Consider the following 25314-nt stretch of genomic DNA (forward strand, 5'->3'; position numbering starts at 1 on the left):
TATTAGAACTAGAGGTTTATTGTATTCCACTGCTTTCTCTATTAGGGTTTTTATACTTTGTAGATGGTAATTTGTTCCGTAACTTTTTCTCGGAATCCTGCCTGTTCCCTTGGTTGATAAGTCTCTAATTTTCGTTCCATTCTCTTAACTAAGATTCGCGTATACAACTTATATATATGACTGAGAGATCTGTCTCATTACAATCCAATATTTAGATCATTACATACAATTTTTTACCTTAGCACATATATTAGTATGATAATTTTTCGACTGTTCTAACAACCATTCAAATTTCGTCATTTTGTGTTATTTGAAACAATTTTACCCAATCATGTCAACATTAGACTGATAATTGCATTCAGTGCAATTTTCAATCCCTATGACAACACGATCGAGTTTGACAACTTCATCCAAATAAATTTCAAAATGTCACGTTTCGGCAATGAGAATGTTCAAAGTATAAATGCGCTAATCAAAGAAAAAATTTCCAGAAATACAACCTACAATCACAAATATATTTGGGGAATATTTCGAAAAATTATCCGCCGAATATCCCTCGGACATTGATGAATGCCTCATAATTTCATGACAAATTTCTCAAGCTCGTTGCTTGGTAACAGCACTCAGCCTTCGGCTTCGTGCTGTTATCAAGTAACGAGCTTTCGATTGTCATGAAATTATCTCGTTTGTTATCAATGTCCTAGGGATATTACTAGTGATAATGGATTTATATATTTTCAGTGTGTCAGTCCAAGGAAATATTTATCACATTTTTTTAGTTATACGAAAAGTTTTTTTCTATTATTTTAATCATGGAAAATTTGTATAGAAGAAAACATCAAGGTAAGAGCAAATAATATGGTTTGTTAGTATACTATGTTTATTTCTTTTATTGCAACACTAGTAAGTTTCTTACCCGTTACAAATCGATATTGCACTTTATAACAACAAATATTTTTTAACTCACAAATATGTCTCATAGATTACAAGCCCACGGAACCTTTTTCCTCTTATTTTTTATAAATAATGGAATTACAACTTTAGAAACTATGCCGTCAATTTTTATGGGTACAGGTTACTACACAGGTAAGGCCAATAGACCACTCAAAAGGGAAGCATTATGGTCAAACATATTTATACGGTATTTATAATTTAGATAGGTGATACAAAAATAACGACCTGCGACCCAATGCCGTACAAAAATATTGGTACCAGTAGCAGTGACAATCTTTGATTTTCGGAAAATTTTGACCCCATTTTCAGCAATTTGATACAGTATGGCATTCATACACATAGTTTTCGGTCTTTATTTAGATAACTTTTTTAAGTACAGTACATATCGACTTGTACAGAGTGAGAAATCTAGGGCGCACCCTTAGATTTTAAAGTAGTACAAATGAGGTGATTTGAGCCAATATAAAACTTTCTGATTTATATTTAGTTGCATAAAATAATGTCCAACATTTTTGGACATGCTCTACATTTTTTACGGTACATGTGCTTATGAGAAGAGAATTAATTTTCCTTTTAAAAAGTGTTCTTTTTAAAATAATATTGTTACTATGTAAGAAGTGTTGTTGAATATTATAATCTGTAGATATGGGCCAATCACGTTAATCTAAATCTAAATGCTTGGTCCACATTCTGACAGACTGTCTAATATTCTTCAGAGCGGTGTACTTCGAAGCTCCTGAGTTATTTTGCCTTTCATTTTTCCTTGTAAAATCAGCTGAATCAGTCGTTACTTCTTAATATGCATCACATGACATGTTTCTTATGTTTACAGTAAGCATAACTTTTGTTCTTTATGACATGGTGTATGTATAACATTCTGAACATGCGGCAGTAGTACCATCTTCTGAAAACTTGATCCATGATTTCACTCCACAGAAATGAGACTTTTAGTTTTATTCTTTGCACAGTGACTATATTGTTAATTGTTTTAACGTTTATTTTTTTACTTTTAAGGTGATAAACTGGAAATAATTAAACTAATTATAATAATGGGTCACAACAGGCAATATGATTGGCTACTATACATTTGTTTTATATTTGTACTAGCATTTCTCGAAACTCATTTTATTGCAGGGATGATTATGTTATACAATAAAACTGGTACTTGGAAAGTTCTAATTCCTTATATCTCAACAACTATCGGCGTCCAACCGGTAATTATAATATTTTTGCTTTTGTTTATGTAATTCTTTTGATTTGATTTGTGAAGAATATAAACGTTCCCTAAATGTTGTATTTTTAAGAATGAAAGGAAAAGTTTCTATTTCCTTAAAAAAAAACATAAAATGAAGTCTTCTCTTGGGTTTTTGAAAATATAATAAAAATTAATGAACTAATTCAAGAAAGTTACCAAAAAGACTGGTTAAGTTGAAAAACAGAAAACTGACCATTTAAACACCACTACAAATTACCTACCACAAAAATTCTGCCAAAATGTCTTACAAAAAGCATGCAATATTTAAAAATATATAATAAAGAGTAGCCAATTTTACCCAAAATCAGTTTTAAATATTATTTAAAAAGTACCAAAATTGCAAGATTTGAAAGAAAAATGAATAGTATTGGTGTCATGTAAATACCAAGTAAGCCAAAATCTTGGTATCATCTGTTTTTGACACGTTTGTATGCTCAGGTTCTTCATTGGTATGCCGCACAAGATTTTGTAGTATTGCCGGAGTAAAGAATTTTTGGAACGACTGCAATCTATTTTATTGCGGTCTACTTTGCCTTCATGTCGATGTCCTGATTGCTCACAAAAAATATTTGGTACAGCTTACCACATAGAGCGTGGGAGGTGGGATAAGTAGATTCTGACCGACTTTGATTTATATACATGTGGCACAGTGTTTGATTTATATACATGAATTGTGTCAACACTGGACATATCCAGTTGAATTTTCAATGTCGTCTTCTTCGTTGAACACTTCAAAGAGGTTTGCTACCACTTCTTCTAAACAATGTAGAAGCGCGAGACTAAAACCTAACACCGCAGAGGCTGTTTCGACGTAATTGTTTACTCGTAATTACGACGTTATCAGCCGTAAACTACCGACCAGTCTAGAGAACTATCAGTTTCATAATGAATCAAGGTGGGCTATTTATGTTTACCGTAAAGTTTTTATAAAAGTAGGAAGAAATAAATTAAATTATAGAAATGCTTATTAAGCTCCCTAATAAAGCAGTATTACGCCGAAAACTACGAATAATTTAAGATTTTTAGGAACAAAGGTATTTAAAAAATCAGATGTAATGCAGTGTTGTCTATACTTGTTAATCCACCCACAGAATAAGAAACAATCAGAATGCCCACTCTCCATAGAAAATTAAGTACGCGCATCTCGTTCGAGCAGACTTTCCGCCATGTTTTAGTAGGAACCACGGAACGAGTGCTGTTCAGTAAATAAATAAAAATTATTCTGGTCTGGCGTCCAAACGAATCTGCTTTACATGTATTTATCCGATAAGAAGTTGGAAATGTTGATTTTTTAAATATTTTAGAGAATAAATAAGGACTTTCCCTTCTGAATATCCATTCTGTGCGATTCATTTTATTTGTTGTTCGTGAATTTGTGAGGTAAGAGTATCAAAGTATGTATTACTGTTAAAGTTTAAATTTTGAGGTTCTATAGTGTTAGATTAAAACTTTAATCATTTTTTTCCTTGTTTCAAGGTATTTTGTTGTTGTTTTTATATCAGGATATTTCAAAATTAATCAATAAATCATTTAATTTATTTACGAAGTTGAAAAATATTTAAGTTTAGGTTTTATTCTTTTTCATGTGCCAGTAATTTTATTCCATGAAAGTATTAAAGATATTCGATTTATAAGGACTGTTATTTTATTATTACATCCATCCTATTATTAATAAAATGGTTATGTGCTTTGCTCCAAATTGTAAACATTACAGTGAGCAAAAAACATTCAAGTTTTTTTGTATTCCCTTCCAAAATTTCAGAGGAGCAGAAGTGGATAAATCTCATGAGGTAAAAGTAGTTATTAGTTTGTTTTAATATTGTTTATATTTAGATATTCTGTGATTGTGTTTTCAGACTTATACTATGTATCTGGCATGATTTTTAAAGATAATTTAAAATGTAATTGTTCCCTTTGTATATTAGACTAAAATTAATAACTTTATTATGGTCTGTTTTCAGGAGGCAAGATAGAGAACCACCTAAGTACTCGTTAGTATTTAGTTGTCATTTTCTGGACCAAGATAGGAAAAATGGACCTACAATTTTTGAGCATAACAAAGAAAAAGTTTCTGTTCTCCACTTCAGAAAAATGGTAAAGAAAAAATCTTAATCTAATAGGAATACTTTTTTGACAAAAGACAGGCTCAGCAAATAAATTCCTCCTTAGATGAAGGGGCAACTTCATTCATCTTTAGTTGATATTGTGGATGAAGCAGCTGGACCATCAACAAATAGTCCTAAACCAGGTCTATCCACATCAATGCACACAAAAAGTGGCTGTATCTCTACCAGAAAGACGTAATGCATCTGTTATATAAATATCAATATTGATAATATCTGTACACCATATACAAGTTGTTTGCACAGTTGATGCACAATGGAGATCTTGTGGAATCGTGGGCTGAACAAAACAACCTGGCACTTCTACATGACCCAAAACTGCCCTATTCGTTCCAGAGCAAAATATGGAAGAAAGTTTACAACCTTGATCTCACCTTCATCAGCATGTCTTTAGAGGACCGTTGCGTTAGGAAGGTATATAAGCCTATACCGAAGACGCAACGTAGGCCCGTGGGAATAACCGTTTACAGCGCTATAAAAGCTCCCAAAATCCCTTTCAAACGAAGGTTTAATTTCAAAAAAGCGAACTGGGCAACATTTTCTGATCACAAGTTCTGTTCTTGGAAACACAAGTGAAAAATATAGTCCCGATCCCCAATAACTATGACGCGTTCATCAAACTTGTAAAACCAATCTCATGTAAACACATACCCAGAGGATGTCAACAACATTACATATCTGGTCTGAACGATGAAGCAAAAGACATTATGTCAAAGTATACCGAAGAATATAGTAAAGACCCATTTAGCGAAGTTACGGCAGAGATAGGGGAGAGACTGCAGCAAAAAATAAGTGCCTCCAGACAACAACGGTGGAGCGAGACTTTAAGTAAAATAAATATGACGCATAGTAGTAAGCAGGCTTGGAATATGATCAAAAAACTTAATGATGATCCCACAGAGATGAAAGAGCTATATGCAATAACGCCAAATCACATGCCCATCAACTGCTTCTGAATGGCAAAACAAACAATCGTTGCATAACGCCAAAGATTATAAGAACTCAAGACCAGGAAACAACTCTCTTGCGAAACCCATTTACCATCGAAGAGCTCAAAAACGGTATTGACTGTATGAAAAATGGAAAATCACCTGGAGTGGACGAAATCCTAACAGAGCAGATAAAACACCTCGGGCAAAAAGCGAGACAATGGGTGCTTGATCTATTTAACATCTGTCGCTCTACCTACCAGATTCCAAAACTGTGGCGTAAATCAAAAGTAGTAGCCCTTCTGAAACCTGAGAAAGACTCTGAACTACCGAGTAGCTACCGTCCGATATCCCTACTATGCCATTTGTATAAATTGTATGAACGCCTCATTTTAAACCGCATTCAGGAAAAATTAGATGCAAAATTAATCCCACAACAAGCAGGCTTCAGACCAGGTAAATCATGCACAGGCCAAGGTCTGAACCTAACAGAATACATAGAGGAGGGATTTGAGCAGAAAGAGATAGTGGGAGTAGCCTTGATAGACCTCACAGCGGCCTATGATACGATAAACCACAGAACCCTGCTAACTAAGATCTATAACTATAACACTGTGCTTGACTACGACCTGGTAAATATCATTAGATCACTGTTGTGTAATAGACGTTTCTACGTTTTGCTAAATGGAAAGAAGAGCAGATGGAGAACCCAAAAAAATGGCCTACCTCAAGGAAGCGTTCTGGCGCCGTCCTTATTTAACATCTACACCAACTACCAACCAAGGCACCCTCAGACTGAGAGTTGTGTCTACGCAGATGAAATTGGTATAGCCGTAAAGGGGAAAATACTCACACAAGTAGAGTTGACAATGGAAGAGGCTTTAAACATGATGTCAACTTACTACAAACAAAACTCATTAAAGCCAAACCCTACTAAAACGCATAAAAGTATGTGCATTCCATCTCAACAATTAACTGGCGCATGTAAAGCTAAATGTTTCTTGGGAGGGACAACGCTTGAAACATACTGATAGGCCCAAATATCTTGGAGTAGTACTAGACCGGTCACTAACGTATAAATTCCACTGTCAGAGCACAAGACAAAAAGTTTCTACGAGAAACAACCTTCTCCGAAAACTTGTAGGGAGCAAGTGGGGTGCAAACCCCCAGGTCTTAAAGACAACAGCTGAGGCCTTATGTTTCTCAACAGGGGAATATGCTTGTCCCGTCTGGAGTAGATCTAGACACGCCCAACAAGTCACCACGGCGTTAAATGAAACATGCAGAATAATTACCGGTTGTATGAAGCCTACCCCCCTTCCCCTACTGTACCGGGTAGCTGGATTCTCATCACCAGATGACCGTAGATGCGCCTCACAACATGTGGAGAAGTTCAGGAAAACTTTCGATGAAAGGCACCAATTATACGGGTTTGACGAACCGCCAGGAATCAGCCGACTTAAATCAAGGAAAAGGTTTATGAGAAATGTCAGCGTCGAACCACCCGAACTATTCTCCCTACATCCAGAACGACCTAATGGAATGAACCTGGACTGGAAAACCTGGCGGACACTGAATCGCATAAGCACAGGTGTTGCCCCTGTAAACAGAACCTCATTAAATGGGGCATCAAGACAGACAGCGACGCACTTTGTGAATGTGGGAAATACAGAACGTGGAGCACCTGACAGTATGCAGACTTTGCCCATCACAGTGCACCCTCGATGATTTATGGCTCGCAAATACAAAGGGTGTAGACGTAGCCCGATATTGGGCAGAAAAACTGTAGTCGGATCCAGACACGAAAAAGCAAAGTGCACAGTTGAACCTCATCTTCATATTAAAAAATTCTTAATGTGTTAAAGTAATTGTATTAGTGTTTGTATTATATACTTTTTCTAATTTGACCTACATAGCTTTCGCTCAGGGTCTGTAATTTTATATTTAGCATTTTTTTATAAGTGACGTTTGTCCTTTCATGGAATAAATAAATAAAAAATGTGTTGGATGAAATTTTATTACAACTGATGGAAAAGATACTTGCAAGAAAAAAAAATCAAGCATGCCTTCCAACTGCATTTTCATCATATAGAAATTGTAGAATCATTTTAGATTGTACAGAAGTGTACTCAGTTACTCCTACCAGTATGGAAAAACAAAAAATAACAGTTCTTATAAGCACCATAACACCTGGAATGTTCTTGTAGAAGTATCACCAAATGGTGTCATCACATATGTCAGCAGTGCCTATCCTGGATAGATTTCTGATTAAAAAACTGTAGCATTCTAGACCAAATGAGCTATGGTGATGTTATTCTAGCGGATAAAGGTTTCTTATTTAAAGATTTATTGGTTGAGGGGTACACTTAAATATTCCTCATTTCCTAAGTGCTCCTCAGTTTACAGAGCCAAACAAAACAGACCCCCATAGCAAAAGCTAGGATATATGTTAGAGAGCGATCCGAAGAATAAAGTGTTACAATATATTGCAGCAAATTCCAAATTTTTACATATCTCAAATAACAGTGATATTTCAGTTATGTGCTGCTTTAACAAATTTTCAATACTCTCTTATTAAAAAAGTTGAGCAGTATTACTCATAAAGTACATTATTGGTGTTAGTAAAAGGGTGTAACATTTATTCCTGTAAAACTAAAATAATGAATGAAGATGGTGAAAGATAAATTTGGATCTGTGACATCAATCAAATTTTGTACTTAAGCCAGTTGAAGTGTAAACCTTTAAAGAAAGATTTTATTAACTCCAAGCAACATATGTTTATAGAGGAGTAAACCTACAATTCTCAAACAAATAAAAATTATTAAACTGTGTCATTTTTTTCCCTTATATAACGCATCAACCACGCAGGGTTATTAGCGTGTATGGATTGTGATACAGAGTTAGAACTTAACACTAGAATATTAAATATAGCAATACATAAATAAAAATAAACCTAGATCTATACACAGTAAAATATTAGATTTTTGATATCAGCTTGCAGTCTTTGAGAAAAGCGAAAATATTTTTAGTATTACTGTCTTTTCCAAGAGCACTGTTTAATGTTGATGGTATGTTATACATTTCGCGTTGCACATCGTACTTGGGGCACTGCAATAAACAATGTTTTACCGTTAAGACACTTTTACACATATCACTCACAGGTTTATCAGTACGTTTTAGTAGGTAGTCGTGTGTTAACCGAGTATGGCCAATCCGGAGGCGAGTGAAGGTTACTTGTTGTCTTCTATTGTTAAATTTTGGGAATTTTTTATGATTCTTATCAACTTCGTACAGCTTGGTTGGGGAGTTCTTCCATGTATCCTGCCATATTGAATTAATCCTTTCTTTAAAGAATGCTTTCAGATCGGTGTGAAAAACTTTCGTATTCTCTTCTGCGTTTGGGTTAGTAGGTGCATTTTTTGCTATTTTATCTACAACCTCGTTTCCTTCGATTCCAGTATGTGACGGTACCCATATAAAATTAACTTTAATTTGTATATTTTCTGCATGTTTTAGTTTCTTTTTAATGAGAAGGAGTAGTGGATGATTACAGTAGAGTTGGATTAATGCCATTATTGAGCTGGGAGAATCTGTAATAATGATATTTCTCTTTTTATTTTTGTTAACTATCAGAACTAGTGCTTTTAGTATCGCATACACTTCAGCTGAGAACGTTGTTGTATATGAAGGTAATTTGTAAGCTTCTGTATAATCTGATGAGTAGATTGCTGCCCCAGTTTCGTCTTCGTTTTTGGAGGCATCGGTGTAAACTTTGAAACAGCTACCATATTTACTTAATATTTTTAGAAATTCTTGATTAATTTGACTTGCTGGCGTTTCTGAATTGTTTAGGCGCAATAAGCTGGTGTCAGTAGAGGGAAGTCGAATTGTCCAAGGAGGAGGGGTTTGAATTGAGGAGATATCGTAGGTGTCTGGAAAATGGATACCCATTGTTAACAAGTAGGTATGTAGGCGGTAATAGAAAGGGTGATCAGTTTGATTTGAAGTTTGGAAACAACTTTTAAAGCGGTCAGCGAATACGTTGTGTATAACAGGATTATCTTGATTAGACGATACTGCTGCGGCATAAGAAAGACTTAGATATTGTTTTCTAAATGCGAGTGGAATCTCTCCACTTTCCCAGTATAGAGTTTGTATTGGACTTGTGTAGTGTGCTCCTAAGGAGATTCGTAGGCCTGTATTTTGAATAACATCTATTGTTTTTAAGTGCGATTTTTTGGAGGAGTTGTAAACAATTGAGCCGTAGTCCAGTTTGGAGCGTACTAAAGCCTTGTAGATATGTAGTAATGTAGACGAGTCGGCGCCCCATTTTTGTCAGGCTGACATGTCTTTTTTAAATATTCTAAATGTTTCTTCCAAGTTAGTTTTTGGTCAAAGATCATACCGAGAAATCTAACTTCGTCTACATATTTAAGCTGTTCTCCATTTAAATATAAGTTCTTAGGTTGTATTTGGTGACTTTTCGTAAAACATACTGCTTTGGTTTTAAGGGTATTGAACTGAAGACCACTTGTGAATGACCATTCTTCAATTTGATTTATGGCTTTTTGGACATGGTTATGGATGTTTGTTAGGTTCTTTCCTTTACAAAGTATAACTAAATCATCTACATATAGCCTAGCTTTTACAGAATGTTTAATTTTTGCGGTAATAGAATTCATAGCTACAAGAAACAGAGTAGTGCTAAGGTTCGAGCCCTGTGGTATACCATTTTCTTGATTTTTTGTTGAGGAATATACGCCGTCTACTCTGACCTGAAATTGTCTATTTTTTAATAAGTTTGATATGTATTTGATTATGTTGCCTCTTATTTTCCATTCGCTGAGCGTTTTCAAAATTCAATATTTTCATAATGAATCGTAGGCTTTACTAATGTCGAAAAATATTCCAATACAGTGTTGTTTGATTGCGAAAGCCTCATGTATTTCCGATTCTACATCAATAAGGTTGTCTACAGTAGAACGACGTTTTCGGAAGCCGCTTTGTTCTAGTATAATTAGTTTCTTTGATTCCAGATACCATATGAGTCTGTTATTTATTATTTTCTTTAGCATTTTGCACATACTACAAGTAAGAGATATTGGCTTATATGTTTCGGGATCTGATTTTGATTTACTTTGTTTAGTATTAGGAATTATTATTGAATTTCTCCAGGATTCTGGAAATACATTTTTCTAGAAAATTAGGTTGAACATGCTGAGTAAGTATTCTTTAGATGGGTAGGTGAGGTTTTTTAGAAAAATAGTGGGTATATTATCTGACCCAGGGCACGAGTTCTTACAATTTTTCATTACCGTTTCTAATTCATCCATCGATATTGGAAAGTTTATTTCGCTGTTATTTTGGTCTTCATAGTCTATGGTAGATTTTTCTTCATTTATTTTGTTCTTTAAGAAATTTGGTGAATAGTATGCATCGCTTGAGTTTTTTTCATAACCTAATGCCAGTATATTTGATATTTCCTTTTGAGATTTATATATTACATTATTTTGCTCTAACAGATTTACCGACTAGTGTGATTTTGTACCAGATATTATTTTTACTATTTTCCATACAGTTGTCATTGGAGTAGAACTGTCAATTGTTGAAACGTATGTTATCCAATATTCGCGCTTTGCTTTTTTGATAGTATATCTGGCTATAGCTCGTAGTCGTTTGAATTCTAAAGAGTTTTGTTCATTTTTCTGTCGTTTGAATTTATTCAACGCTTTTTTGGATTGTTGAATTGCTTGTTTGCATTCTTGGTTCCACCAAGGAACTGGATGGAATTTACTGGCGAAGTTAATTTTTCCAATATTTTTGTCTGCTTAATCTATTATCAGTTTTGTAATAAAATCTACTTCTTTATTCACATTACTGTTTTGGTTTATGACATGCAAGTTGTGTTGGATGTGGTTTTGAAATTTCTTCCAGTCAGCATTTTTCAAGTTCCATTTTACTTCAGGTATAGCTGTAGATGATTCTTCGTTATGGATTATAATGGGGTAGTGATCACTATCGTATGGCTCCAGTAATACATCCCATGAAAGCATATGAGTTATTGATGGTTCGCATATAGACAAGTCAATAGCAGAACCTTCACCCGATCTAATGTCGAAACGGGTGTGTTGTCCATGATTAAGTAGATTTAGGTTAAATTTTTCCAGAAGGGATTCTATTTTTCTACCGAGACTCGTTAATTTTTTTGAACCCCATAAAGGGTTATGTGCGTTGAATTGTCGTTGAATTGCGTTGATTAGTCGTGGAATAGGTATTTGATCTAAGAGGTTCGATATTTCGTTATGGTTAAGTTCTTGGATATGGGGAATGTATATGTTGCATACGTAAAAGGTAGTTACGTGTTTGATTCTGACTGCAATTGCCTCCAGGTTTGTTTTTAATGGTATTTTTATACTATCAATGTCGTTCTTTATGTATATCGCTACTCCTCCGCTGGCTATTTTAGCATGTTGTCGATTTTTAAAGAAACAATTAAAGTTTTTTAGTTTATGTACAGTGTTGCTTTTAAAATTAGTTTCTTGTAAACATAGAATCATTGGTCTGTATTTTTAAATTAATATTTGCAACATTTCTAAATGGGTGTAATACCCATTTAGATTCCATTGAATTAAACTGTTGAATACTATTATTATGTTAGTATGTCTCTACAGAGGTATCGCTGTCTGCCTCGATATGGAAATTTGGATCAATTTGTCGAAGAATTTTATTTCTAATTCGGGTGCATCTACTTTTAATTTTTCTGTCATTTAGTTTAGAGTAAATTTTTGTCAGTAGATCTGTGACTTCAGAAATTTCATTGGTATATATTTTTGCGATACTTAGTGGGTCCGAAGATCCTGTACAGTTTTCGAAGAAATCTATTAGTTGTTCATAGTTTAAGGGATATTGGAATTTTGGTCGTTAAATAATTCTTCTGTTGGTTTCAGCATTTCCTCTACCGTCTTTGTTGGTTTCTTTTCTTGGTTTAATTTAGTCTTTTTCTCTTTGTTTTTTGGTAATTCAAACAGGTTCTGATGAAGGAGTTGGGGATGGTGTAGAACGCTCAGAAACTGTGCGTTTTTGTGATACTGGATCTGTTTCTATTTGATTAGTTAGGAGTTTTGTACTTGGTGTTTTATGTTGCACAGTTTGTTTTTTCAGTTGGGTTTGTTTTTGTTGGATGGTACTAGTTACTTCTTTAGTCACCTGATTGTTACTATTATCGATAGGGTTCTGACCGACTTCTATATTGTGAGGTATAGAAGTTGTGTCGCCTGATACAGATACCTTTGCTGGACAGTCTTTTGCTAAGTGCTTGGAGTTTTTGCATATTTGGCAAGTCTGGTTATCTAGAGATAAGTATATTCTATATGATGTTTCCTCATGAGTAATAACAAAAGAATCGGGTAAGGTATGGTTGGTTAAAGGGGATATGTAGGTTTGCCGCCTGAAGCTTATTATATGCTGGAATTCAGGACTTGAAGTCCCTATCCGTAGAAAAGATAGGGGTGACATAAGTTTGACACCAAGTGCTTGCAATTCAGATTCCAAGATTAAGTGGGGAATGGACGGACATACGTTAGAAAGTACTAGTCGTTGGCTGGGGGTGATTAGTCGACGTGCTTGCAAGAATTGTTGATTAATGTTGATTTTTCCGTGGTTGGTAATAAAATCATCGACCAATTTTTCATTTGCTAAGTAAATGCATATTCTGTTGTTGGCTAGCCTTGAACAGAAAATAATGTTGATTGGTCGAATTATTAAGGCTTAAACTGTGAAGGTAATCTTCAATTTTAGTGTTGTCTATTGAATCGAATACGATTGCTTGATTTCTTGACGGAAAAACACTAGTAGTTGGTTGTCTGGTAACGGAAGAGTAACTTTTAGGTTGCACAGGTTGTTGGTCTGGTACAGAACTAGGTTGAGTTGACGTAGATGATGATGCCATGATGTGAAAATTAATATTTTGTTTGCCAAAATATTAATCATTTGGAGCCATAAAATACTGGCCTATTTATATAGTTGTCGATATTATTTGAAATAAAGGTACCTTGCCAATGTTTATCATTAAAATATTATTAATATTATAAAATTTATGTATAAAAATAAATTTATTTTCTGACAACTTATCAATAGAAATCAAAATAAGCAACAAAAGAAATAATGTTCGCAGCAGTAATTTCCACACAACTAAGGTAAATGTACTTTTCACCGACCACCTAAGGTTTTCCTTATAAGCAGATTCAATAATAATAAGATCATAACATCTTTTTTGTTCTCCTGAAGAAGCTACATACAATTGTAGCGAAACGTCGAGATGAACCCACTTTTGGGTCACTCACAAATGACACGGTCCAAACCCGGAAGACGAATAAACTATAAATAAGAATACATATTTATTTTTCTTTGCATAATTTTTAAAAATAAGTTTTAATCTTTCCGACTCAGGTAGTAATATAGAAAAAATAATATTATACAAGTTTAATTATTTTTTTAAATGTTTCAGTAATTATGTACAATTTCATTAAACTGCCCCCTCATCGACCGGCCTGAAAAATATTTACTTATCACTTATCACCGACCGATTTTGTTGCTATTACCGACCACAAGCACCTAATTACCGGACATTTCAGTCCTATCAGCGACCTGCTTAGGGGACTACTTATTTAAGTAATTATAACAACATAATATTAACTTATTTATTTAAAATAAATCATATCTACTGGCTTAATTGAAAAAACAAACTCAGTTGAAGATTTTAATATTTTTAAAAATATAAATTCATAATATATTATTACATTACATAATATATTGGGCATGTATAATAGATTCAACTTTGGTATGAAATAATTTTATTTTTTTATTATTATAGTTTTTATTGCATCCATCTCTGGAATTGCATAGATGCCCCTTTTATTCACGAGTTTTGGAGGATTAATTTTTGAAAATATTTCATTTTCTGAATATGATAAAATATCCTCTTTCTCAGGCCATTTCCAATGTGAACCACTTCTTATCATAGTCTTCACTCTTAATCCCGCACCGTCAAAGCCAAGACTTACTCCGGGAAAGTACTCTCCTTCATAAATAATCACAGCATATTCTCCTTCAGAAATATTAAATTTATTTTTTGTTATCTTTTCTTGTTTCACCACATTTTTTGGTTTCTTTTTGTTTGTATTTGATTTTAAAATCATATTTCTTTTCTTATTCTCCAATAATTTTTCTTCTTTTTTTTTTCTTTTCGGCATCGATTTTCCGTTGGTAATCTACAAATTCTTCCCACGTGGCGACTGTAGGAGTAATTTTTTTCACTACCTTTTTATTTGTTTCAATATAATTTTTTTCTGGCCAGAATAAAGCCTTTTTTGAAAGGAGTTGTAACATTTTTAAGAAGAGGAGGAATATTTTCCGAGGGCGTCTCCGGTGTAGATTTTTTCTTTTCTGAAGGTTCATGGTCAAGAGTGTTTGCTTCTGTGGTAGTATTATGCTGCTCCAAGAATGGAAGCTTAATAGTTGCTAAAAGAGAGCCGCTTGTTTGAGTTACTGGAATATTTTTCGAGGGTGTCTCCGGTGCAGTTTTTTTCTTTTCTGAAAGGTTATATTCAATAGTTTTTTCTTCTGGTATTGTATTATGGTGCTCCAAGAATGGAACCTCAATCGTTGCTAAAAGAGGGCCCCTTGTTTCAGTTACTGGAAACAGAGTATCTTCCGAAACAATGGAGTTTTCACATTCTGCTTCCTGTACTAAAGTACCATCAGGTTGTACCAGCATGATTTGCTCTTGGTCCCAAATAGAACTATCTAAATCCAAATTGATGTTCGAAATCTCATTATATTCTGGCATATTTGCTTCTAGAGTTACGTCATGGATATTATTTCCATGTTGGATGTCCGGTGTTTCGTTTTTAACTTTTTTTCAGAAATAGAACGATCCTTTGTTTGAGAGACTTCCTTTCCAAATATCGCCACAATTATAAAATTCTTCTAGAAGTTGTCTGTCAATTCTTTTTTCGATTTCAATTAAAAATGGACTTTTCTTTAAAACACCTGCCATTTCTTCTTGCGTTTTTGACTCAACTGGAGCAAGTAGTTTGCTGTAGTCAAAGTTATTTTGATTATATGGAAACAATCCACAAGTTCTAAAACCATTTCTTACTGTATCTTCGGTAACGCTAACCCTAATACATTTGTCCAGTTCCTCTGCAAAATCTTCGCGTTTTAGTTTTTTGCCATTATTCTCAATACGCCAATTATGAATCCTGTTTTTCCAGGAAAGTTTAAGAGGCCTAAAAATAGCAACGTCTAATGGTTGCAATAGATGTGTAGAGTTGGGCAGAAGAGCAATTAGTATAATACCTTTGCTTTTGCAAAACTCAGTTAGATGGAGCGTTAAATGTGAAGAATGTCCATCTAGAAAAAGCACAACAGCTAAAGGAACGTTCTTTTTAACAATCCATTTTTTATAGAATACATTCGTAATGAATTTATAAAAACATTCTCCAGTCATCCACCCGAAGTCAGAATGGCCAATACCCCAGCCCAGGGGTATTTTCAAATGCATACTGGCTGGTACTCTTTTATAGGGAAAGAGAACAGTAGGTTTCACAACATGTCCTTCTACCGAAACTGTTAAAAGTACCGTGAGGCATTCTTTCTCGTCATTAGCGATTCTGGTATAAACTTTTTTCGAACCTTTTCTTACGATTACACATTTTTCTTTTGGTGAAAGAAAAAACGCTGATTCGTCACAATTAACAATTATTTTTGGGTCTGATAGAACTTCCTCTAAATTATTTGTTTTTAAATATTCTGAAACTCTATCAAACCAACCTCTTACACTTTTTTCTGTTATATTTGCCCGAGGTTTGGTTAGATTCTGGCATACTCGATGAGAGAGCTCCGGATGCCTGGCGAAGAAATTTTCGTACCAATGACGACCTGTAATTCCGTCTTTAAATTTATTTGCTCGTTCTAGATGGCGAACTAGTTCTGCAATACACCCCAACAGCTGATTTTTTGTTACAGGGAAACCAACAGTTTCTAAATATAGAATCCAATCTACTATGGTTTGTTCTTCAGCTGCAGTCAGGACACAGTGAGCCCCACTTGTAGTACCTTGTTCATATTTGTTATGAATTTTATCAACTAGAGTACTTTTTGGAATTTTGAATTCTCTGGATGCTTCTCCAAACTACATTCGATCTCGAATTGAATCCACTGCTTGCTGAAGAATTTCAGTGGTATAGTTTTTTCGTTTTTCAGACATAGCTCAGCAAGTTTTTCTTGAATCTGGAAAGAAAACGTTCATAATATTCTCGGTCGGTAATAGGTCACAATATATATTTCTTGCACTCTATTACCGACCGTGAAAAAAATATTATTTTAGGAGACCACTTTTGAATATGTTAAAATTCATATATTTCATTCGACTATAAAACAATGAAGTACCATGAATATGATTATCGTTTTTTGTTTAAAAACAGACTTTTGGAAATATGACAATAAATATATTATCATATTTAAAAGTAATTCTTAAAAAAAAAATGCATTTTTATTCAAATTTCATATTCCTTGTCTTAATTGAAAATTAAAATCTAGTCGGTCGGTAAATGCTCAAGTGAATCGTTGGTTTATTACCTTTAAGAAAAAAAAAATATATTATGAATAATTGTACGCGAAAATATTTTTAAAATCTTACAATATTCGAGGACTACATTCACCCTATTCCGACCGCTCGGTCGGTAAAGGGTTCATTTTAAGTTTTAAAGCACCTTTTGCCGACCATTTTTTAATTGTAAATAAATTTTAATTGGAGAAAATAATTAACCAACGAACACAATAAATCTTTAAAAAAACGTGGTTTTGTGCCATTTCTTGTTATAAAAGTGCAATACTAACCTTGATATATTAACAAATGCTTAATAATGCTAACACACGTGCGTAACGATTCTTATAACCTGCTTTTACGAGTCTTGCAACACTACTGAGCAATCGGTTAAAATTTGTCAATTTTGGCATTAGTCAGCGGCTGGCTTATGTTTGTAATGTTGCCATATCTATTGCTTATTAAAGGAAACTGTTAAAAGTTTTAGTAGTTACCTATATGGGCTTTTCATAATGGATGGCTTTTTCATATGGGCGTCTAATACTGAAAAAATTCATTGAGGTCGGTGATAGGAAATGGTCGGTAAAGAGTACAGTTACCTTATACATTTATTTTTAAATAAAAAAGATGTAAAATACAATGGACCAGCCAGTTGATTCTGTTGATCAAAATTTACATTTAATAACAGAAAAAATAATAAAGTTTTGCTATTAAAATTTATCTTAATAATAAATAGAAAATGTAACAATACAAAAATATACAAAAACATATGTCTTGTGACAATGAGACCTTACTCAATGCTATTTATTTATTTGTCAAGGAGCAATTGCCCAATCTAAATACAATATTATAGTACTATACAATATGTACAATAATTTTAAAAATGTAATTTATCACATGTCATACAATTTACAAATAACATACATGAAAAGAAATAAACAAAAAAACAATTTAAAATCGATTAAACTAAATTACACAGCTAATAACATCAAAGAATCATGTGCAAGATATTAATTGCACTTGAATTTGGTATATTAAATTTTTTAAACACTCACTATGGCAATTTGATAGAAATGTTTACACATAATATTATATTACAACTAGAAGTCCTTATTAACTACTTAAACTAGGAGAAAACGAATATCTTTAGTCTTGTACAGGATAAAATCAGGGACACCTAAAAAGAATAAAATATTAATTTAAATATTTTTCAACTTCATAATTTATTTCAATGATTTATATTAAAATACCTGATAAAAACAACAACAAAATTCTTTGAAATAAAGAAAAAAATAAATAAAGTTTTAATCTAACACAATATAACCTCAAAATATGAACTTTGACAGTAGTAAAATTACACCAAATGCCAAATGTGATTCTCAATCCGAGTCTGTGTTCTGTGTTTCCTTCTAAAACATCTGAGAGTGGGCATTCTGATTTATTCTTATTCTGTGATCCACCCTTAATCCTTCTAGGGTTAATATTTGGTATAATCGTCATTAATTATTGAACTACATTTAATAACTTTATTCGCATCGGAGGCATAATTTGAAATTTTGAACAGACGACCTTGTAGAAAATTTCATTTTTTATTTTATATACAAAAGTTTTCTCTGATATAAATAGCTTTGGAAAATATTGGGAAAATATGTCACATTAGTCCCATTATTTTATTTATAGAAATAGGAATTCCCCCAAACAATCTCACATCACCACCTCATTATTATCCTAGTTATACAGGGATGAGTGCCTTAAGAACCGGCAAAATAACACAAACGATAGAAAACATAATACGTTGTGAAATAAAAAGAGATGCAAGTAGTAGAGGTGAGAAATTATCGATATAAACCTATAATTTACTTTACATTACATTAGATCTAAAGTTTCTAAAGTTTCCCACCTTTAGACGTTAGTTTATGAGCTGGTTGACTTCAGTCATAGTAATACGTATCACGTAATGTGAGTAAAAACAGTTTAAGTATGAGTATGTTTTTATCCAAAATTAAAGTATTGATCAATAATAAACTGTGATTTAAGACGTCACATACACTCTTCTCAATACAGAATGATCATAGCTTGTTATTCTGTATTCGTCAACACAGAATTAATTATCAAATTACTACTAATTAAACTGTTTACTTAAGCTTTGCTTTATTGCCTGCAATCAGTTTTTACTTTATGCGAAATTTAAAAAATGTTAATGTTCGACGTCATACTTGTAATATTATGTTATGACTGAAGTCAACTAGCTCATAAGCTAACATCTAAAGGTGGGAAACTATCGATAGTCCTAATGTAATGTAATGTAAATTAGAGGTTTCTATCGATAATTTCCCACCTCTACTACTTTCATCTCTTTTTATTTCACAACGTATTATGTTTTCTATCTTTTGCGTTATTTTGCCGGTTCTTAATGCAACCATCACTGTATACATAATAATAACAAAAGACGTATGATTTTTTTAAATCTTTAATTATTTTTAGGGTTGCGCTGGTTTGTTTCTAATGACAAAGTTCTTAAGTAGAGCTCATGAGATTGCTGATACTATATCGAGAAGTAGCACGACACTTCCAATTCAAGATCCAATATTTGAGAAATACTGTATAAAACAAGCCAGAAATACAAAAATTTTTATTTTTCTATTTGTGATGTTAAGTTTGTTTGTACACTTACTATTTGCTTTACCCTCGGTGTTTAAGGATTATAATACAAATAGTTCATATTGGCTGTTGGAAGAATATTATATACCTCCTTATAGAGCATTGGCGTTATGGATGGAATGTATAGCAAGAATCATAGGTAACTAATTGAACAATAATTGTTATACAGTAGAAATATGCTTTATTGTCACTGAAAATTGTACAATTTTATGGACCAATCTTAGAAAAGTAAAGAAAAATAATAGCAATAACAATTAAAATTTACTAAAATTAGATAAATCGTCAATATCTCATAATAAAACATAATAAAATAAAATATACAATCCATTGAAAAATTTCACTAAATTGTAAATTGCATAATAAAACCTAAAACGAACTAGTTTACGAATACGTTTAAGCTGCTGCATGTGATACCCAAATATATTAAAAATAATTTGTTGCTTGTACCTAAACGTACTGTACTTTCTTAATTATTCGTTAAGAAACTCTTCCACTGAATAATAAGGTCTTTCAGATAGATAGGCTTTTGTCAATTTACGGAACTGAAGGAAAGAAGTTGTAGATTTAAGTTGCAAATGGAGACGGTTGTATACTTTTTTTGCCGAATTTAATATAGATTCCTTTACTAACGATATGAATGGACCATTTAACGTTGCTGTCTATAAAAATCCAAGAAATTTTATATAATCAATTCTACTGATCTGGCTGTTATTAAGAAGCAAGGGTTGAAGAGCTCCTTTATAGGATAATGCTACTGTCTTATTCACGTTAAAAGAGAGTAAATTAGAGTCGGACCAGGTTTTATTTTAAGTAGATTAGAAGTTATAATTGCTAGAAGTTATATATTATAATAAGTTATAAATTTTCAATTTAGATTGTAAAATTATTATGCCAAATCTGTAAATTCGATTTTAATGAAATTTGGTTGTGCTGAATAGAAGAAAATAATATACTGTAATCTTTTAGAGTAAATAAATAATTAGAATATGTTGATTAAATAAGATCATATTATAATACAGTAATAAAAACATTGAATGAAAAATATGTAAATAAATACTAAATACTTTTCCAAGCACCAGCCTTATCTTATAGACAATTTAATTGTATCTATTTTAGTTCATTATGACTTTGCTCAAACTGTAAAGGTGGGTACACATATGCTCCGAATACCGTCTCGAACCCCGTCGCGTACAGCGACGCGATCAACAGAAGTTCGCGACGTTGTTACAGGGGGCATTGAAATAAGCAACGAACCGAACACCGCTCCGTACTTTGTACCAAACATTTTAGCGTTCCAGCAGTAGGTAATTGAGTTGAATTTGCAAGTGCAAGATGCAAGATTTTCTCTCCGTAATCCAGATAGAAGATTGGTCATTTTTTTTTACACTCATTCACTGTAATTTGCATTTTAGAAACAATCTCTTCCCATGCATCGTTTTTTTTTATTTTATTGTAGTATCTGGGATTATTTGTATCCCATAATATCTCTTTTTCCCGATAATTTTCGATTATGAGTAAACTATTCTCTTCCGTCCATTCCATATTGATGCACTCAACTTTAAAAACACCTTTAACCTTCAAAATAACAGACTGACTATTTTGAATGACTGGAGATTCGATAAAAGATTCGCCAGCTAGTCCAAACATGAATTCGCGGTGTACATTGTCGCGCTCAAATTTCTTTTGATGCGAAGGCATTTTACCGACAACCGATGGATCGCTTCGATGTACGTTGTTGACGCGTCGAGGTACGGTACGCGGTTGCATGACTCCGTCCACACTTGAGAACGCGACGGGGTTCGAGACGGCATTCGGAGCATATGTGTACCCACCTTAACATATGACATTGCAAATGAAAGAGAAGGATATAAAGAATATACTAAGGAAGAAAAACAAACAAAAGACTACCAAAAGGGCAGTACACATCATCCTCGTCATTAATAAACGTATAGTGACATACAGATTTCCTATAAGACAAATTTTGATTCATTGACTGAAATAGGGTGTCTGACGGAGCACAAAATCAACAAATATTCGAATCTTAATATGTGGCGTAGCAAATGGGTACAAATAAGATAAAAAACAAACAAGACTACCAAAAGGCACTAAACGGCATCTTCGTTATTAATGAACTTATAGCGACATACGAGATATCACATGACACTATAGATGATAATAAACACACTGTAGGTAAATTTGCCTAATTGACTTGAAGAAGACCTCTGACTGAGTACAAAATAAACAACTAGCCGAATCCTAGCATATGACACAAAAATCAAACGAAGTGAGTCGTATATAGTGCATATAATGCACTATATATAATTATATGCACTATACGTCTCATCAACATATATAGATATTTGTATATATATATATATATATATATATATATATATATATATATATATATATATATATAAGAGTAAGAAAACAGAAGTACTTATGACTCGTTTGGAAAAAATATATAAATGTTTTGGATGGGTTGGAGTCAATAAAAGGGGCTTTTGGTTAACTATTTATTATCTCGAGCTTTCAATTGTGTTTACAATTATTATCAAGAGCTGCTAAAAAATTCAAAATATCTTACAAAGTTGAACTAGAAAGAAAATTTTTTTTTGTTAACTCACCAATAAAATTAGTTTGGTTAATAAAATTGCTGCAAATACATCTCAAAAACAATTAATAAAAAAATGTCCTTATCTAATAAATGCTTCTTTGAAATTTTAATATAATTTTGAAAACATTTTCTTAACACAAAAAAACAATTGAATTTATAAATAATTTAAAGTAGCGACCAATTACAAATAAGCCTCAATGTCATAAATGCCAACTTAAAATTTTTATTTTTGACAATATTATATTGAGCAAAATAAAATTTTGTTTAAAAATTATTTTTTGTTTAGTAACAAAAAAGAAGAAGATTGATTCACCATTGATAGATGTCTGAAAAAATGTAACAGATATATGAAAAATGAAATCAAAATGTGACATTTTTCAAGTTTCATATATAAATTATAAAGAAATAATATAATTATAAATTTTGCTTAGATTTTGAATTTCTGATCTTTTGTTTAAATTATTATCACTTTTGCTAATACAAACCATTTCCAAAAAAGTCCTTTTGAATTTATTACTTTCACTACACAAAATTTTAATGTTAACAAAATCAATAATATAGTCTTTATCGATTACATGCTCTGCCAAAGCACAAGATGGTTTTTTAATTCTGCAATCACTTTTGTGAGAAATAATGCAATTTGAAAGATTTCTTTCGGTCTCACCAACATACTCAGCTTCACACTGAGTACAACTGAGAAGAGGTAGATAATTCTCTACCATTCCTTTACATGAGAATTGTAAGAAATACAGAAAATATGTTGAAAACCAGATGGTTCAGAAAACCCATATGTAGTATTAGATCTATAAGTTATTACTCTTATCATCCAAAAAAGATGTAAATGAACATTATAACAGGATTAAAAAAACGTGTTTTAAAGCTTTCTCATCCAGATTATCTATAAGAAGATTTTCAATTGTTAAAAAATATTTTAATTGAAAATTCGTATCCTCCAGATATGCTACATAGGATGCTTTTTTCTAATATTGTTAATATAAATAACACCATTTTTTGCTAAATCTCAAAACATTGTATCTAACAATCAGAACATCTATTATCATTCACTACCTTTTATAGCATCATTAACACCTAAATTAATACAAACACTAAAGGTTATTGACAATATAAAAATAGCAACAAAGAACATCAAAACTATTTCATCTTTATATTCCAAAAAGAAATATCCTATAGACAAATTTGAAAAAACGAATGTAGTATACAGCATTAGTTGTACTCAGTGTGAAGCTGAGTATGTTGGTGAGACCGGAAGAAATCTTTCAAATCGCATTATTTCTCACAAAAGTGATTGCAGAATTAAAAAACCATCTTGTGCTTTGGCAGAGCATGTAATCGATAAAGACCATAATATGGATTTTGATAACATTAAAATTTTATGTAATGAAAGTAATACATTTAAAAGGACTTTTTTGGAAATGGTCTGTATTAGCAAAAGTGATAATAATTTAAACAAAAGATCAGAAATTCAAAATTTTAGCAAAATTTATAATTATAATATTTCTTTATAATTTATATATGAAACTTGAAAAATTTTACATTTTGATTTAATTTTCCATATATCTGTTACATTTTTTCAGGCATCTATCAATAGTGAATAAATCTTCTTCTTTTTTGTTACTAAACAAAAAAGAATTTTTAAACAAAATTTTATTTTTCTCAATATAATTGGCAAAAATAAAAATTTTAAGTTGGCATTTATGACATTGAGGCTTATTTGTAATTGGTCGCTATTTTAAATTATTTATAAATTCAATTTTTTTGTGTTAAGAAAATGTTTTCAAAATTATATTAAAATTTCAGAGAAGCATTTATCAGATAGGGACATTTGTTTATTAATTCTTTTTGAGATGTATTTGCAGCAATTTTATTAACCAAACTAATTTTATTTGGTGAATTAACAAAAAATTTTTTTCTTTCTTGTTCAACTTTGTAAGATATTTTGTCTTTTTTAGCAGCTCTTGATAATAATTGTAAACACAATTGAAAGCTCGAGATAACAAATAGTTAACCAATAGCCCCTTTTATTGACTCCAACCCATCCAAAACATATATATATATATATATATATATATATATATATATATATATATATATATATATATATACATATATAGATATATATATATATACATATATATATATATATATACATATATAGATATATATATATATATATATATATATATATATATATATATATATATATATATATATACAGGTTATAGTAAAAAACATGATGTCAAGTCAAGTCAGAAGTACACCATATTACAGTTTATATTTACTTGGTTTACATGCAAGTTTATTATTTTAAAAATTTAATAACTGACTATAGATGGCAATTTAAAGTGGAAAATCTCAGGGCACGTTTCAAGAGCAAGGGCATAAATGAATTAAAATAAATATGGAGTAACGTTCAAGCTGACAATACAGGCTCAGTCTTGTAACACACAGTGGTTACAAATTAGATTAGTAATGCACATGGCAGGGAGAGCCGAAAATTTAACAGAATGATTTGATGATCAAACTACTAAATTTGGAAAAAATCTAATACCGTCATAATCTTCTAAATTTGGGTTTATGCAATTTCAATTTGGTATTTTATAATAAATCCAATATTACCATTTTGCTTCAAACGTTATAAGAAATTAAAAAATTAAAAAAAAAATAAAAAAAACGCAAAGCAGCAGATCTACACTGTTAACAATCAGGACATGTCACCAGACATTTTGTAGCAATTTCAAAATATCACGTCATTAAAAAGCCTTAAATGTTTTTAAAATGATACTTTTATAAATAAAACATAAAAATATGTTGTATTTTTTAGAGTCCTTTGCAATTGTTTATCCACTGATATTTATGGCATATTTTAAATTCCATATTTGCTGTAGCTGCCGTTGCTTATCAAATTATATCGAAAACAATTTTGATATTAGATCAAATCACGACACCTATGTTCAAAATTTTGAATACCAGGAAATGATATACACCAAATTGAAAGCAACAGTTGAATATTATTTAAACATCAGAAGGAAAGTATAATCGTATAAATATAATACACATTTCATATGTAGCACTTTATGTCTCAAATTGCATAATTTCGTTTCTTTATTTAATAAATTTTTGTAATCTGATTATTGTGACTTGTTTCT

At 32.0% G+C, this 25314-nt stretch overlaps 1 protein-coding gene across 3 annotated transcripts; it reads left to right on the forward strand.

Annotated features, from left to right (window-relative positions):
• The first annotated feature begins 422 nt into the window (after positions 1-422).
• Positions 423-25244, forward strand: LOC140438370 (uncharacterized). Of its 3 annotated transcripts, XM_072528047.1 has the most exons (5): positions 433-457; positions 742-843; positions 1969-2168; positions 19354-19669; positions 24990-25244. In XM_072528047.1, the coding sequence occupies exons 2-5, from the start codon at positions 813-815 to the stop codon at positions 25202-25204; spliced, it is 762 nt and encodes a 253-aa protein (XP_072384148.1). In that variant the 5' UTR covers positions 433-457; positions 742-812; the 3' UTR covers positions 25205-25244. The 3 variants fall into 3 exon arrangements, 2 of the variants coding, with proteins under 2 accessions (XP_072384148.1, XP_072384149.1); XR_011950515.1 differs by lacking the exon at positions 1969-2168 and having other exon boundaries at positions 423-457; XM_072528048.1 differs by lacking the exon at positions 433-457 and having other exon boundaries at positions 719-843.
• The last annotated feature ends 70 nt before the right edge of the window (positions 25245-25314 follow it).

This window comes from Diabrotica undecimpunctata, chromosome 4, assembly GCF_040954645.1.
Source record: "Diabrotica undecimpunctata isolate CICGRU chromosome 4, icDiaUnde3, whole genome shotgun sequence".
NCBI classification, from domain to species: domain Eukaryota; kingdom Metazoa; phylum Arthropoda; class Insecta; order Coleoptera; family Chrysomelidae; genus Diabrotica; species Diabrotica undecimpunctata.